At 39.4% G+C, this 16,304-nt stretch overlaps 1 protein-coding gene across 1 annotated transcript; it reads left to right on the plus strand.

Moving 5' to 3' along the window:
- The first annotated feature begins 899 nt into the window (after positions 1 to 899).
- On the plus strand, positions 900 to 2,689 carry phax (phosphorylated adaptor for RNA export). Its single transcript, XM_073480229.1, has 2 exons — positions 900 to 1,018; positions 1,195 to 2,689. Exon 2 carries the CDS (start codon positions 1,202 to 1,204, stop codon positions 2,429 to 2,431), a length of 1,230 nt encoding a protein of 409 aa, XP_073336330.1. The 5' UTR covers positions 900 to 1,018; positions 1,195 to 1,201; the 3' UTR covers positions 2,432 to 2,689.
- The last annotated feature ends 13,615 nt before the right edge of the window (positions 2,690 to 16,304 follow it).

The raw sequence follows: 16,304 nt of genomic DNA on the forward strand, positions 1-16,304 counted from the left end.
CAAAAGTTATAATGTCAAAGAAATAAACCTGAAATAATGGTGTTTTAATGGATAGATAGATAGAAACTTTTGTACGTATTATTTTGTACACTTTGCTCATTTTCTTCTTATCTCACACCTTTGCATGTTCCTAAAAACGCTGCAATACAAGATGATTTCTTCAACTTTGAATATGACTATATTAAATTGCAAATAAGGCTTCTATTTTCTTCTATTGTTGTGATATTGCCAAATTATTCCATAGTATTACAAAATGCAACCACAATGAAAAAAACTTTAATTTTGCTTATTGTCGACATGACTTTATTTGTGATTTAAATCTAAAAAGCCAGTGTGCAATAAATTGTTCCCCATTTCTGTGTCGTCTCAGTCTCGTCAAGTCACAACAAAACATGTATTTAAAACTCATTTTGATGATATCAAATATACTTTGTTGATGTTATCTATAATGAAATAAACGTTTGAATTTTGAATGAGTAGAATATATAAATTAGTAAATGAACGAATAAATAAATATACAGAAAGTGTAAATAAATAAATACACTTTACATTATATTTAATTTGTGATTTAATTTATGATGTATTCATTTATTTTGGGAATTAATTAAACATTGACTTTTTTAAACATTAACAATTAGTTAATTATTAAATTATTTAAGAATTTTCTTGTGTACTTATATATTCATTCATTTATCTAGGCATTTAATTATACAATTAATCATGTATTTACACATTTAGTTTTGGTATTCAATGATTCGGTCTATTATGACGTAATCATTTCAACGCCTCCGATACTTGTGTATTGTCTCGTTACCTTTATTTTGAAAGGGCCTGACAGTTGGAGGCCGGAAGTGTGGCTTTAGCCTAGCGCGAAATTTTCTTCCGAGGGTCTCAAGTTTGTCCTGAGACTGACTGACAACCTCAACACGGCGGTTTACAGTCATTGGAAAAGCCATGCAGTGCTAAAATACTATTCCATAAGGATCAGAGAGTCGGCTGCTGTGTCACATATTTGAAGGTATTTCTCTTTTAACACAGAGTTTTTTGATTCTCTGCCAGCTTTAATATTAACTCCAGCGGTATTGTTAGCTGCTAATTGTGTGGAGTTAGCTGTTGTCGCTAATGACAGGCTCATAACTTTAGCCGATGCATTGAAACGTCAGTGAACAGCCATTATCTTTGCTGTGTCTCCAGTCAAGAAATGGCGGATGGTGGAGAGATAATGGACGGTGATCTGGAAGATGGAGAGCTCTCCGGGTCCGGCTCGGATACTGAGATGGGAACCGCTGCAGCAGCACAAACTCGACCCCAGGTTCCTCCAGCTTTTAGCGGCCAGTCCTTCCACAGCAGAGCCGCTGCCCAGCCCCCCGCCGCCGCCTACCGCAGCGCTGGTAGGACGGCGGAGTCCAGCGACAGTGACCCGGACTCGTCGGACGAGGAGGCGGCTGTTTGGCGCAAGAAGCGCCAAAAAGTGTCAAACGCTCCTCAGCCGCCTGCCTACACCACCCGGCCAGGGCCGACCCGCATGCCCGTCCCCGGCGCACTGGGAAGCCGCAAGGTGAACAACATATGGGGCTCTGTGGTCCAGGAGCAGTGCCAGGATGCCGTAGCTGCAGAGCTGGGCATATTTGGCATGGAAGGCGATGTTAGCATGTCCAGCAGGAATGTGGAGACTTATAACTATGTCCTGGCACGCAAGATAATGGAGAAGGAGAGGGAGCTCGAGAAGCAGAATGAAGAGGAAGGAGAAGTGAATATGTTGGACACCCAGCTGGAGGAGTACATGAAGAGCAAGGATTTAGAGGAGCGGGCAGGAGGGGATGCCAAGAGGAAGAGGTCAGCTAAAGAGAGACTGGGCCCCAGGGCGGAGATGGACATCAAGGGCAGGTATGAGATCACAGAGGACGACCCTGACGATAAGGTGGCGGAAGAGATTGCACACAGGCTGCAAGAGCCTAAAACAGACCTGATAGAGCGCGTTGTTAAAGTCATCGGGAAGAAGAAAGCCATAGAACTGCTCGGAGAGACTGCCACGCTGGAGGAAAGCGGCGGCGTGTACACCATGGATGGCAGCAGGCGACGAACACCCGGTGGAGTGTATCTCAACCTGCTGAAGAACACACCCAGCATCACCAGGAACCAGTGCAAGAAGATTTTCTTAGAGGAGCAACAGAAAGAGAACAAGAGCAAGAAGGCCGCCCAGAAGAGGAGGCGGCACGTGGTGGCCAAGAAGATGAAGCAGGCCATCGGCACGCTGAACCTGCAGGAGCACGACGACGTCTCCAGGGAGACTTTCGCCAGTGATACCAATGAGGCCTTGGAGTCATTGGAGGAGGCTGCAGAGGAGGAAGAGGAGGGTCAGGAGGAAGCTGCGGTGGGCATTGAGGAGACACCAGTGGTGTACAACTCTGCAGACCTGGAGGTCTTCTGAGGGCTCGCTGCTGTTTGAACTCTGGGATGTTTAACCAGGATGGAACATTTTGTATTGAAATGAAAGTGAATCACTTAAAACACTGTATAAGTAGTCTCTGCTGAGTGCAGAATCAAACCTGAGTGTCCTTTTTGTTGTTTTGTTTTTTACCATAGCAATTAAAGGAGATCTTATGTTGACTAAATACTGTTGATAACGTGCTCAAGTTGTTGCAGTTCATTGGAGTAAAAGTGCAGCACTCGTTGATTTTCAAATCTAGTAACTTTCTTTGTTATAATTTTCGTTGTGAGATAACAAGGTCTTGATTTATTAAATTAATTTGTGTGACTATCTGGAATATAAATAAAGGTGACTCGGGTAAAATGACTTAAACAGTAACTGGGTTGCACAATGTGCTTCAGTGCTGCACGCGATAAGAGAATAGTCCTCTCTGGTGTATTTTAGCATCGTGATACAGATTCAGTCCCTGATATCCAGGCAGTTTCAGTAGGTTGGGACCTGGTGTATCAGGTTTTTTCAAAGTAGAGGAGCCAGAAGAGCAGAAAACTTAAAGCTATTGTAGAGCAGAAATTCATCCACTAGATGGCGGAATCATTAGTTCCCATAATGACTACTAAAATGTAACAGAAATTTGTGATCCCATACACGAAAAAGGATACAAAAAGTAGTTGTTAGAAAAATTATACCAAAAGACACATGTGATGGACAGTGCTATTTACAATATGTACTGTAATATGAAGAAAAAAAATACACTGACCCTGGAGTTAAACAAAGTAAGAAAGATAATAAACCCACATAAGAAATACAAAAATGGCAATAATGAAATTAATTGTCTATAGATAGCAGTATGTGCAGTTGTATGGCTTTGACTGATCTTAAAACAGCAGCACAATTCGGCATCTGTGGCAGCAGATCGTGTGCTGCTAATGGAAAAAGATATCAGAAAAAACGTCTGTTGCTTTGCATTAAAGGAACAGGTCACCCAGAAATGAAAATTCAGTCATTATCTCCTCACCCCCATGCTGATGGAAAGTTGGGTGAAGTTTCATAGTCAAAACATTTCTGGTGCTTCAAAGCAAAACAGTGGTGCACCTAAACAACTGAAGTAGATGAGGACTTGTTGACTGAACTTTCACTTTTGGGCGAACTTATCCTTGAACCACACACCAAAGAAATGTTTTTTGTGGAGTAACTGGGGCATTGATCCAGCTGCAGTTCAGTTCATTTAATTAAATTGTTCAATGTTGTGAGAAGAAAAATATAAATTCCTTCTGACTTAGTTGTATTGGAGTGGAGGCAGACGAGAGCAAATGAAACCAAAACTTCTTGCTACAGATACACTACTAGAGTAAGTGAGGAAATATGTCATTTATTGATTTATTTATTTTTGCACTTGGGTGAAGCCCAGCTCCTTAAAGGTGCACTGTGTAGTTTTGGGGAAAAAAATGTTTATCAGAAGACAAAGTTCTTCACTGACTGTTTATTTTGACTATTTGTTTTCATTACTGAGGAAACAAACTGACCTTAAAGGACAAAACAATTTTAGTTATACTTTGTTTATATTTGGCGGACCCTGCCAGTGCCACCTTTCTCGCTTCAAACAGTGTTCTGGGACCTTATTTTCCTCTGATAACAGCTTGTTTATGGGATAAATAAATATAATCAGTTTGTTTTATTACCTCATTAATATTATAAATATAACAATTCTGAGTTTACATTCCTTCTCCAAAACTACACAGTGCCCCTTTAACACCGACCAGAAATGAGTATTATTTTGAAGGCAGACTGGTGGTGATGAGGTCTCGTGTGCATATACTGTCAGCAGACAGGAGGAGACTTTCCTCTCATCCCCATCCACAGCTCAAACACTTCTGCATTGATCAAATCTATCAACTCCTTAGTGAGTTCCTGTCTCACCAATCAGCTGTGATAAACCTTCACCAATAAATCTGCTTTTAAGGCATGCGTGTACCAGACACAACAAGTGGGTGGCAGCAGAGGTCTGATGATGGTGTTAGTTCACAGTACGTGACTGTCGTGTTCTTTTGTTAAAGCATCGAGTCAAATATGGGATGAATGCTTTGTCCTTGAGGGTGTACTAAAACGTGTTCAGTGTTTCATTTTGACTGAAGTCTAAAAACCTGCATTTTGTCTGGAAATTGTGTTTGTGTTAATCCCACCACAAAGCAGAAATGGCCCATAAGACATCCTTATATCAGAAAGAATGATTCAGAACCCTTTAGTTTACTGGACTGTTACTTCCAAATAATTTCCCCAAAACTTACTGCATAATTCACTACAAATGATAGAGAAAACGAATGATGTTATTTTTAGTTAGTTGAGCTAGTTATACTGAGTTCAAAAGCAACTGAATTTGTGAACAGAAGAACTGAAATAAGTATTTTCATTCAATTTCCATATTTATATTATATTGTGGAAACTTTATTCTTCATTTACAGTTTGTTGAATTTGTTTGTATGTGCAATGACCAAAAGACTTTATAGCAGGTTATGGTAGCTTAGCATTTAATTGTAATTAAATAATTGTAAAAGTTCCAGCTGAAGCTTCGAAGCTTTCATCAACCTTCCAAGGAAATTAAAAGGAATTTACAAACCTATGAAATAGAGTGCTTCTGAATAAAACAAATAAATAAATTTTAAAAAAGTGTTGGTATTATTTAAAGCTGCATAATTAACATATTTATTGGCCACCTGACACACCAACGGCCAACGTCGGGGCTGTCAGTGAGCGTCTGTGGCTCTAGTTACAGATTGACATTGACACTTGTCTGCCAATGTCAGTGCCTTTTGGACCGATTGAGCATGTAGAACAAGCAGCAAAGCCTGTCGGTGAGAGAAATCACTCAGATTGGCTGTTCAGCTAAACGAATCAGTGTACAATAACACAAAAACACAAAGAGAGGGAAAGCCCCTTGAGCTTGTTGCTATAGCATCCATGATTTCATCCATATAGTGCGTTTTCTCCTCATTTTTCACCTTCGCCTCTTCACCGGTGCCATTTGCATGTGCAACTATTCATTGGACAATTTCTCAATAATTAGAAGTCTACATTAGAGAGAGTGGTGTCACAAAGCGCTGCTTTATCATATAATAATCTACCAGTTTCCCTTTTAAAATAGCAAATACAGACAACTGCTACCTGGAGGAGACACAGACAACTTCATTGCCACTAGTTCTTTGATGTTGGTTTGGTGTGTTGGGGCCCTCAGGGGCCATGGAACAACTTCAAACAGTAAACAAAACTCCGGCACTCCCAGAGAACAAATCTGTGTTTCATTGTGGCCAAAAAATGAAAAACCTTTCAGCACTTAACCCTCATCAGCATGAAAATACAGAGCACACATGATACTCAATAGGCGAGGAGCCAACAAACAAAGATGATGGAATCCTCAAAGAGAGACAGACAGACAAAGGGGTGTGACCACAATACAAAGACAAACTATCAGAAAATAATTAAGACTGGAAAAAATAGGACAAAACTATAACTTTCAGATACATCCAATACAAATCTCAACAAATAAGGGAACAGTTATCACAAATAAATATAATCAAATATAAATGTTCATAAATAAGAGAACACTTGTCACCAAACTAATCCACAGATTTTAATATATATTTAATATGAGCATATACTAACACTGTCCTTTAATTCATTTGTGATAAAAACTGTCCAGTCAATAAATAAATACATATTCTATATTCTATGGCAAAAAAGAAGGGCTCAAACTGCTCATATGATGGGGACAGATAGCAGGGATACAAATATTTAGAATTCATCTAGGAGCTGAGCTTTATAAGCACAAAAATAATGCAGAAAAATGTAATAAAAAATATACAAGAAAGAAATATAAGAAAAACATGGATACTCAAACTTGGTATTAAAGAATCCAAATGTAACAAATGGACAAATAACATGAGAAAATAGAAATAAGAACTATTAAGACCCCGTTGTGCAGTTTGAACCCTTTGCAGAGCATCAAAAGTATAACAAAGTACAACCTGAAACACAACATCTGTTGTTACGTCTAATGTGTTCGCAAACAGTTGTCCATTTACACGTCCAAAAGACACACAGCAACATTAGCATTCATTTGGAGTTGTGTCAACCTCGGAGAAGAAAAATGTTTTCTTTCTTCACCAGCCAGTCGTCCATCTTGTCTTTCTCTTCCTTGGTGCTGGGCAGCTGGCATACAGCTGGTTTATCGCAGCTGTTTTGTTTGTTTGTTTGTTTTTTCTGAAATGAAAGTGAAGTGAACAGGTAATAAAAACCAAAAGAAAGAGCTCAAACAGGCTAAAACGGCCCGTAGAGCCGAGGGGAAGTGCAGAATCAGGTGATTATCCTGTGAGGCTTACCGACTACGAGGCCCAATTTTCACATTACACATACTTGCGTGATCCTTTGTCTTAATTGATTAGTGCAGCTTTAATGTCTCATATACATCTGGAACAGTAAACTGCATTCAGACTATTTATTCTACAAATCTGAGATTTTACTTGAGCTAAACCTCAGTAAACAGATGCTCCCCTGCTAAAGCAGCTGCATCTGAATCAAAGTAAAAGTATAGTCGCCCCACACAGCTCCGGGGGAGAATGAAAGCCTTTAATGGTGGCGGTGGATTTGTCAGCTGAAGCGCCTTGGAAAATGATCATTATCTCCGCTCATGGCTGCCACATGAAAGGCCCGGCGCTGTGGCAGAAACATGTTTGATAATCCCACCACTTATGGCTGTTTTCATATTTGCTGGCGGATATGTCTTCTCTGATAAGCTGTCAGTGTGTACATCATGATTCCATGCGGCAATTAGGCGAGCTGATTAAGGTTTGCATGAGGTGCGGAGATCCGTTTCCTGCAATTGGGTTTTACTGTCAGTTCGCTTGGTCGTGGGCAGGGTTTATTGCATTCGTTACCACAGAAGAAGAAGGGAGTTCAGTGCTCGCATGATGACGAACAGATGTGCAGTGTTTGCGTTAATGGTAAAGGCGATGAAAGCAGGGTTATCAAAGACGTGTGAGTCGCAGGAGGTGACTGATGTTCTGCCTTGTCTTATTCATGTGGAACTGTTGCACGCAGTCTCTGGTCTCAGGACCTCTGTATCTGTCACCTGGCAACGAACTTGTTGCCTGGATACAACACGCTGTTTCTTATTTCCATTGGATCAAACAGGACCAGGGTTGAAAGACTTGTATCTTTGGACAGGGGAGGTGCTGCATGATGTCAGCATTCTGAAAGGTTGTCAACAAATATCGCTCCAGCAAATCAATTGCTGTGTGTGTGTGTGTGTGTGTTTTGTGCAGGGGATTAGCATTATTTTGACAGACACCACATCTCTTTGAGCATCTGCTCTTTGAGATCTGTCCACAATCATCGTGCTGTGTCATGGATGAACGGCTCACCGCTGGCATGTCACAAATCAGGAATTCAGAGGAAGCTGTTCAAAGACTTTTTTTCCTCCGTCCTTTAATGATCACACAAACACAAGCAAAATGCAATCTAAGTTTATCGACGCACCCCTGCTGACCCATCTGAGCTAATCTTGGAGACGGTGACGGAGAGGCAAGAATGCAACCACCACAATTAGATGATGAATCGACGCTCCAGCAGAGGGGTTGCAATTTCCAACGTGCCTTTCCCTCGCAGAAAACATGTTCTCCGAGGCCACAGCAAGTGGCCAGAAGTACATCAGTAAAGGCGAGTTAGATAACATAATCAGATGACTATTGAGAGCAGGCGGTGACTCATCACTTTCACCTAAACAAAGGTGACCCAGTTGGGAGGAGAACAGAGACGGTGCATCACGTTCATAAAGTGTGTCAGCTCAGGGATGATGTTACTTCAGTCCAAAGACTCTCCACGTTCCACTTATTGTCAATGAGGAACATTTTGCACGTGGCTCATGCACAACTCAACTTATCAAAGTTTTCCATTAGCTGCAATGTTAGCTCAGGTGCATGTCAGTGCCTCTTATTGTAAATGGTAACAGAGACCAAAGGAAGCAGGAGGCAGTAATCTGAATAATCGTTTTGCAAAGGCTTTAAACTGAGACCTAAAACTATCATGTACCCTTGTCTTGAAGACCTGACCCAAAGTAAACCCAACTGATGATGCCATTATGGATGGTTTTCAATAGCCAGGTCCAATTTGGATCCAGTTCCAGGTGCTTAAACAGCAGGATTTGTTAATGAACCCTTTATCGAATCTTTCATTTACAATCTCTCTATGACAGCGTCTTTCTGACACTACAGGCTTCTTGCAAAGAAAACAAAAACTGGTGACATTTTGCTAAGTCACCTGTTTATATTTTCATTTTAAATTTGCGCTCAGAAAACTTGAGAGGAAACGCAGAAAATAAAAATAAAAAACCAGCCAACAGACTTGGCAAATGAATCATGATGTATATGAAGCGTGTCACTTTAACAGTGGTGGAAAGTATATTGAAAAGCTGTACTCAAGTACAAAGACAGTTACTGAAATATTACTCAATTAGAAGTAAAACTACATGTATTAAAATAATACTTAAGTAAAAACGCAAAGTATTCTTCTCAAATACTACTCAGAGTATTAGTTACTTTTTAACCGTTGCTGTTTAATCCTGTTTGAATGCACAAAGGATCAACATTTTTAAACTCTTGTGTTTTAAAAAAACAATAATAAATTCACCTTGTAACCTTGTTAATGGCAGGCACTCAACTCAAAGGTGTTTCTTGTTTCTCCAGACCTGCGCCTGCTGCTGAGTTGTGTTTTTTTGTCTGTATGTCAGAGTTTTCATTGGCCCAGTTGTGAGCCTTATTGGCTACAAAAATGCAGATGAAAGGTTGTACTGTACTACTTATGATTTTAAAAGTAACTGAGTAGATGACCTGGTGTAATGCATACTTACTGTAAGTACTGTGAGTAAAATAACTGACTTGAAAAAATGACTTAATCACAGTAATTTTAGTAGATGTAATTAGTTACTTCCAACCCTGGACTTAAACGTCTGCTGAAGCATCCGCTCCACTGGAGAGACAAAAAATGGCGGCATACAAAAACATCAGATCTATATCAAGAGATGAGAAAACTGTAACCTGTTACTCTAATTTCTGTCCCACAATTTGACTGGTGCTCTTTTAATTATTCCACCTCGTTGTGCCCTCTTCTTCTGGTTAATGGTTTGATGGCACCTGACTGGAGCGCTGCCTGCTGTTTATCTTAATGAACCAACTCCCAGTATTCACATCATAATATAGAAATGTGTGTAAAATTTCAGCTACATTTGATGGAAACATTGCTTCAGTGAAAGTTTTTGACCGCCTCATCTTACCGCAGACATTACACCATATTGTAGGACCTGTTTCAGCACAGCAATGTAAAGTAACAATCACATTTACACACAAACTCTGAAAACTTTCATCTGTCGTCAAAGTTTCTGGAACAGGTTTGATTTTCTGCATCTTTCACATTTGTCAGAAGCTTTTACGAAGCTGTTTTTTTCTGAAACAGACAATCCAACATTCACACCGACTTCACGCTGTACTGGGTCAGCTGTGTGGAGGTGAGAAAGTAGCCACGGTTTGAACTTCTTTCTCAAGTCTGGACCAACGTGTCAGACTGACACACCTATGGACGAGAGCATCACCACCAGCGTGGTTATAAACTGCAATAAAAAAAGAAATGTTTTTATAGAAATGCTTTGTGTCATTGCACTTGTTGTTGGTCCTTGTATATGAGACAAATGAAACACTTTTTTTAAATATTCCTCTCTTGCATTGTAGTGATGCAGCAGCCCAAACGACATGACAATCTGGGCAAACGAAGCATGAAATTGATCATAGCCTGACAAGAAATCCACACATTGAGTTAAAATTAAGTGCTATCCTTTCAAACCAAGCATGAAATTAATCATAGTGGCCAGAAATAAAGGAAAGAGGGAAATAATAATGTAAAATTGATGGCTTCCTCGCTGACAATAACAGCACTGGAGCTGAAATAATGATAGATCTCCCAAAAAACAAAAGCAATAAGTACGGTCCTTCGCCTTCATTTTTAGACAATATCACAAAAACAATTTAGAAAAAATTTAGGTGGTCAATATCGGGGGGAATGTGTGGCATGTCCAGAAAAAAAAACTGATATAAGTTTTTAGTGAAAGTTTAAGAGATATATTTCTATTTACAGTAAAGAGTGGAGGGAGAAGATGGACTTAATGACAGCATATCAAACATGTTTTGGGATACCAATCTTAAAGCCACAAAAATCAGTATGTTTATATTAACAGTGGACTGAATGATGATCTGTACTGTGAATGGTGCCAGTCAGACAAACCCACTGAGAATTATCACCAGACTCATTTTTTTGGTTTTACACCTCACAGCTTTACTGTTGGGTTGACTCTCACAGCTCTCGTCAACCTCGTTTCTGACTGCAGCAGGCAGGTTTTTTTTTTCATTAAAATCCATGCATTTTCCCTGAGAAATTAACAAAAATGTCAAAAAACACCCTATCTCACAATGTTAAAGCAAGTGAGAAAAAAAATCCTGGGTCTGTCCCTTTATCCAGATAAACAGCAAAAGTGAAAAGGGTCTGTTCTGGGCCGAGACCCATCCTCCATCCAAATTTTGTGGAAATCTGTTCAGTAGTTTTTGTGTTATCCTGCTGACAAACCAACAAATAACAAAGGGACAGAGGTGAAAACAACCTTGTTGGAGGAGGTACTGCCATAACGACTTTGTAAGGTTCCCCCTGATGGCTAAAAAATAAATTAACACAGGTTAATACAAATACTATCTTTTATTCTACTTTACTCTTATATGACCCTCATTATTGGTCTCATTATTAGTTGCCTGCCAGCCCCTCCTCATTTAAAAAATAACTATATAGGTCAACTGTGAAAGCGGCTTCTCACCACCCATATTTACATTTGTTGTTAAGCAGTGACCTCTAGTGGCCATAGTAATGATTACAGCAGCTCAGGAGGAAGTCAGCTGAAGTAGTATAAAGAGTTCTTGTTAAACAAGCACACCGCTTTCATTCAGGAGACCGCCAGTTGTGTACAGTGTGAAACCCGAAGTCAGCGATGAGTTATTGTACTTTAGTAAGTAGTAGTTAAGTTACATCATGTACATAACGTAACGTAACGTAATGTGACGTAACGTGACGTAACGTAACAAAACATAAAGCAACGTAACGTAACGTAACGTAATGTAGCATAGCATAGCATAGCATAGCACAACATAACATAACATAACATAACATAACATAACATAACATAACATGATATAACTTGAAGTACTAATGTAGTTATTTTAGTGCCCAAACCCAACCAGACTGTGAGTATATGACAAAGGTCTGGTACGATCATGTTGTTCTGGGAGTCACTGGCAATCAACCTATTCAGACATTTAGGTATGAGGATGTCTTGGCCTGCTTTTTTGTCTTGCTTATCTTAGCTGTAAGTGTAACTAGAAGAATCCTACTTAAAAAAAAAGTATAAGTAAAAGAAGAAAATTGTGTCCAGAGTCGGCTGTGCTGTAGAGGAATGGGTTTTGTGTGAGTGAGTCTTTGTGTAGTTTAAGTGTTAAGCAGGAACCAATAAAAAAATGTAAATCATAATTACGCTTCCATACCCAGGTGAGTGATGGTTTCGAAGTTAAATTGTCAGCGGGTACAAAGCTACTCTTTGAATTATATCCAATGCCACTGGTTTCCTTTCATACAGCCCTTGATGAACTATAAGTAGCTTCTTTTGAAGTGTTCCCTTTTCAGCGATGTTCCTCATGGCTTGACGTGGGTGGCCTTTTTTAGTCGCGGTTAAGCAGCCAACTATGCCAGCGCTATTTATGACTACTTCCTTACAAAGCACCAAGCGTATGTGACGTAACAAAATAAAAAGCTCCCTCTTGTAATTCAGACACAGAGTGGGTTAACACTTCTGCTGTGATGTGGGACGACCTTGATTAGAATTTCATTAAAAAAAAAACGCTTCAAATATGACAAATCAAATATAAGTGGGTGGTGTTGGTAGGTGTAGCTCAGTGGGAAGAACAAGGCATTAACAGAGATTTGAATCTGCTGCTGGCGATACTTACTGGCTGTTTTTCAGACCTGCTTAATAGAAAACATTGCAACAATCTCATTTGGGTGTAATTATTATAATTATCATTTTCCATAGGGAAAATGGTTATTTAGATGAAAATCAAAGCTGATGTTATCACCTTTACATTTACCTAATTTGGACAAACAGTTGAATGAGTTGAGATGTTTTTCAATAAAGGCAAATAAAACTGAGAACTACTTCCAAAAACCAGCCCATTCTCACTCCCAACACATCAAATGCAGAAGCCTGGTTGCTGGCCATAGACCTCTCAGTTTGACCCTGTTTTTACCACCCAAAGGACACGTATTAAAGCACCCCTCTAGTGCAGTAGTATAAAGAGGGAGAAAAAACCACGTTGGGGGATGGTTGGGGTAGCTGAATGGGTCATACACTGAAATTTCCCTCAGGAGACCAGAATTCACGTCTTGAGGTGGACAGAGTTAAGACCGATTTGTTTTAAAGTTACGTAACGTCAGTAGCTTAATGTATGTAAATGACACAACGTACATTTTTATATCTTAACCCAAAGTATGATCTTTCTTTTTTTCAATTGTTTGCCAGCAAGCCTTATTTTTAACAGTCTAACTGGAGGGGGAAACAGAGTGTCATAGTTTGACGCTTGAGACCAGTTTGAAGCTGCTGTATTTGACGAGTTGGGAGTGAGAAGGTGTTGCAAACACACATCAGAAGATATATATATAGGCCCTATATCCTCTTCATCTAATCACTTTTTTTCATCATTATTATTAAACTCTTTAAAATGTCCAAAATTAGAAAATGAAATCCAATTTAATGAAATTAAACCCAATTTAATTATATTTATGGTCTGCATTTTTTCAGCAGAAGCCATTCAATGTATTTGCAGTCACTCTATATATCATTTTTTATTGTTAGTGGCGGAGTCCGCCATCCCCTCGCTGGATTCAGATTTCCTGCCAGTGTACAGAGGACTCATTTTCAGCATTTTTTAAAATCGGCAGATTCATTTTCACAAATAATGGAATGAAAAGGAGCGGCAGAGTGAAAAACTCCTCTTAACGTTTGCAGCATGAAATCAGATAATGGTTGCAATTATTTTTGACTGCTTTCCTCATCAAAACATCCGCTTTGGTTATAAACAAACACACCTGCTTCTCTTTGGTCTGTATTTCTGACTATCAACTATATCAAACCTTTAACACGAAACAATACAAACACACAAGACTAAATGATTCGAGGAGAAACATCAATTTGAGTAAAAACATTCATTAATGATCAGTAAATCATGTATAATTGTCAATTCTGAGGTGGAGGTTTGGTGGTGTCAGGGAGGCGTTAGTTCAAATAATTGCTTTAGTAATTTCTAAAGCTGCAGTGTGTCACGGTTTTGGACTGGATTATACAGAAAAGTGCTTCTAATATTTACTCCAATCAAGCATAGAAATATTCTCTCGATTTCCAGTCGCACCTGTTGCACATCAGCCATTCTGCAGCAGGCTGGTCGTATCTGCTAGTTTGCTTTTTTATGCTCTTATCATGTGTGTGGGGTCGGCGGGGAGTGTGTGTGAATGATTTTGTGAGTGAGCTTCTCGCAGTTATCTGAGACCACTTATAGCGTTCAGCGCTCCAACACACAGCACTTCTCTCTGCAAGATGAGGCACGTGGATGCGACAGGCATGTCAATGAATGAGAAAGCCTTGTCAAGCACACAGAATGACGGATTGCCCCGAGAACGCCATTAACTGCCCAATTCAGAGCCAAATGAGGGATCATTTGCATACAAATAGTGTGCCTATATGAATCGATGATGGATGAGCACACCAATATACTGTAGACTCCATCACTGTTTTCACTTTTTTTTTTTCGTTTTGAAGGACACAGCCTCAAATTCCAAAGGAATAGGCAGATTGATACAAGTATTTCTCTGAGGCTGAAATTATTCTAGCGGTTGAGTGACAGGTTAAAGAGCTACATGTTACCTGGAGAAGTAATCATAACTCAATAAAAAATGAATCCATGCTCCTTCATAGCCAACGAGCTGCGATAGCATTTCTATATTGAACAAATCAGAAAAATGTTTGGGGTTTTGACAAATTGTTTTTTTTTATGAAATGACAGTAATCCTGCCTCCACACCAACTCTGCTTCTTATAAATTGTGTACTTGTCCAAGTTTAAGTCCTCCAAATTGCCTGGTCATACAAGATGGGGCTCAGCAAAATAAGCAGTGTTGGAACCCAGTGACTACCTGTGGTAGTAGGGGAGACCGGGGGCAATCGTAACGGTTTTTAGTTTTGATATCATTGCAAAAAAATCTCTTAAACTGTTTGGATATATTTTTTATGGAGGTAACTTATGGAAGTATGCTAAGGAAGTCAAATGTTACATCTGCCCCCACGTGCAGGGACGATTGTAACAACACATGTAACACCTACATATAAATACCAAGGGCCATAATACACTCCCAAGACTGTAGATATAACTAAAACAACGTAATATCCATGAAATAATTAGTCTAAACATTATAGTTTGGTTGGAAAAACGTGAGACATCAGTTTGTCCGTTGAACACAAAACACGTTTCTTACATTCTCAGAAAAAATGTATTTATCTATCTATTTTGATGTTGTTACTAGGTGGACATTATTTTAATGGTGTTGGGGTCAATTGTAACAAAGCCTTACAACTGCTCCCAACCGTACCACTCGTGACACAAGCTACCCCACTGACTAGAAACTACAAAGCTAACCTTTGATAAAGATATCAAATGTAAGACAGCAGAATGGTCATCAAAGCTAGAGAAATTTAAATTAACATTAAAAGTTAAGATTGTATATGGAAAATACTAAGGAAGAAAAAATGTTATTTACACCTCAAAAATGAGTTTTGGCTGAAAAACGTGGACAGGTATGAGACAGTGTGTCCTCTGGCAGGGAGAGAGGAATTAACGGTAACACCCAGACAGCAAAAGGGCGGAGAATGCCCCTGAAAAGGTCCGCCAATGGCAGGCTTATATCCACAGTCTACGTACAGGTCTATAGCAAGCCTGCTTGCTATAGACCTGTTAGCTTGGTCACAACACAGTGGCATCTTCTTCCATTTTTAACTCCTCAAAGATCAGCAATGTCAAAAAGGTTCGCAATAGGGCAACGGTGGTAATTCACATTTTAAAGCTTAAATCTCTAAAAGCTCAGCACAGATTTACTTTACCACTTCAATCACAACAGATGTTTTTACATGCTTGTTAATGATTTTTCAAAGCCAAAAACAGAACAGCAATCTTCTTCAAACAGAATTCCATATACTCTGTTTGAGTCTGCCTATGTTCGCCTGTCTTATTCGTTTGACTTTTCAGTCCTTCAGAGCCTCCCAGACAGCCTGCTGCGAACACTTGAACACACCAACCTGGAAAACTTTTAAAATCGATTCACCTCCTAAACTGGATTACCAGAGCTTTTATAGATTTCTTATCTGAAGCATGTTTCAAGTCTGAGCAAGTTAATTTTCTCACGAGAAAATGGCCTCCTGGACTCTAGCAGATCAATCTGAAATCTCAGAAAATTACCAGCAGAACATCTGATTATAAAGAACTGGATAAATACAGTATTGTTATGTAAAAACAGTTTTACATTTTCTATTTTTCAATTTGATAAAAGTACCTTGACGTTCTGACAGCATCCAAATGTTTTGCTTAAGCATGCTGAAATCATATCACTTTATTGCTCTGAGGTCTTCCCTCTCCAGTCCACTGGCATCTCTTTACAGGTCGCTCTCTGCTAAATGATTTGGCTTCGACCAAGCGG

Source organism: Pagrus major, chromosome 14, assembly GCF_040436345.1.
Source record: "Pagrus major chromosome 14, Pma_NU_1.0".
Classification (NCBI taxonomy): Eukaryota; Metazoa; Chordata; class Actinopteri; order Spariformes; family Sparidae; genus Pagrus; species Pagrus major.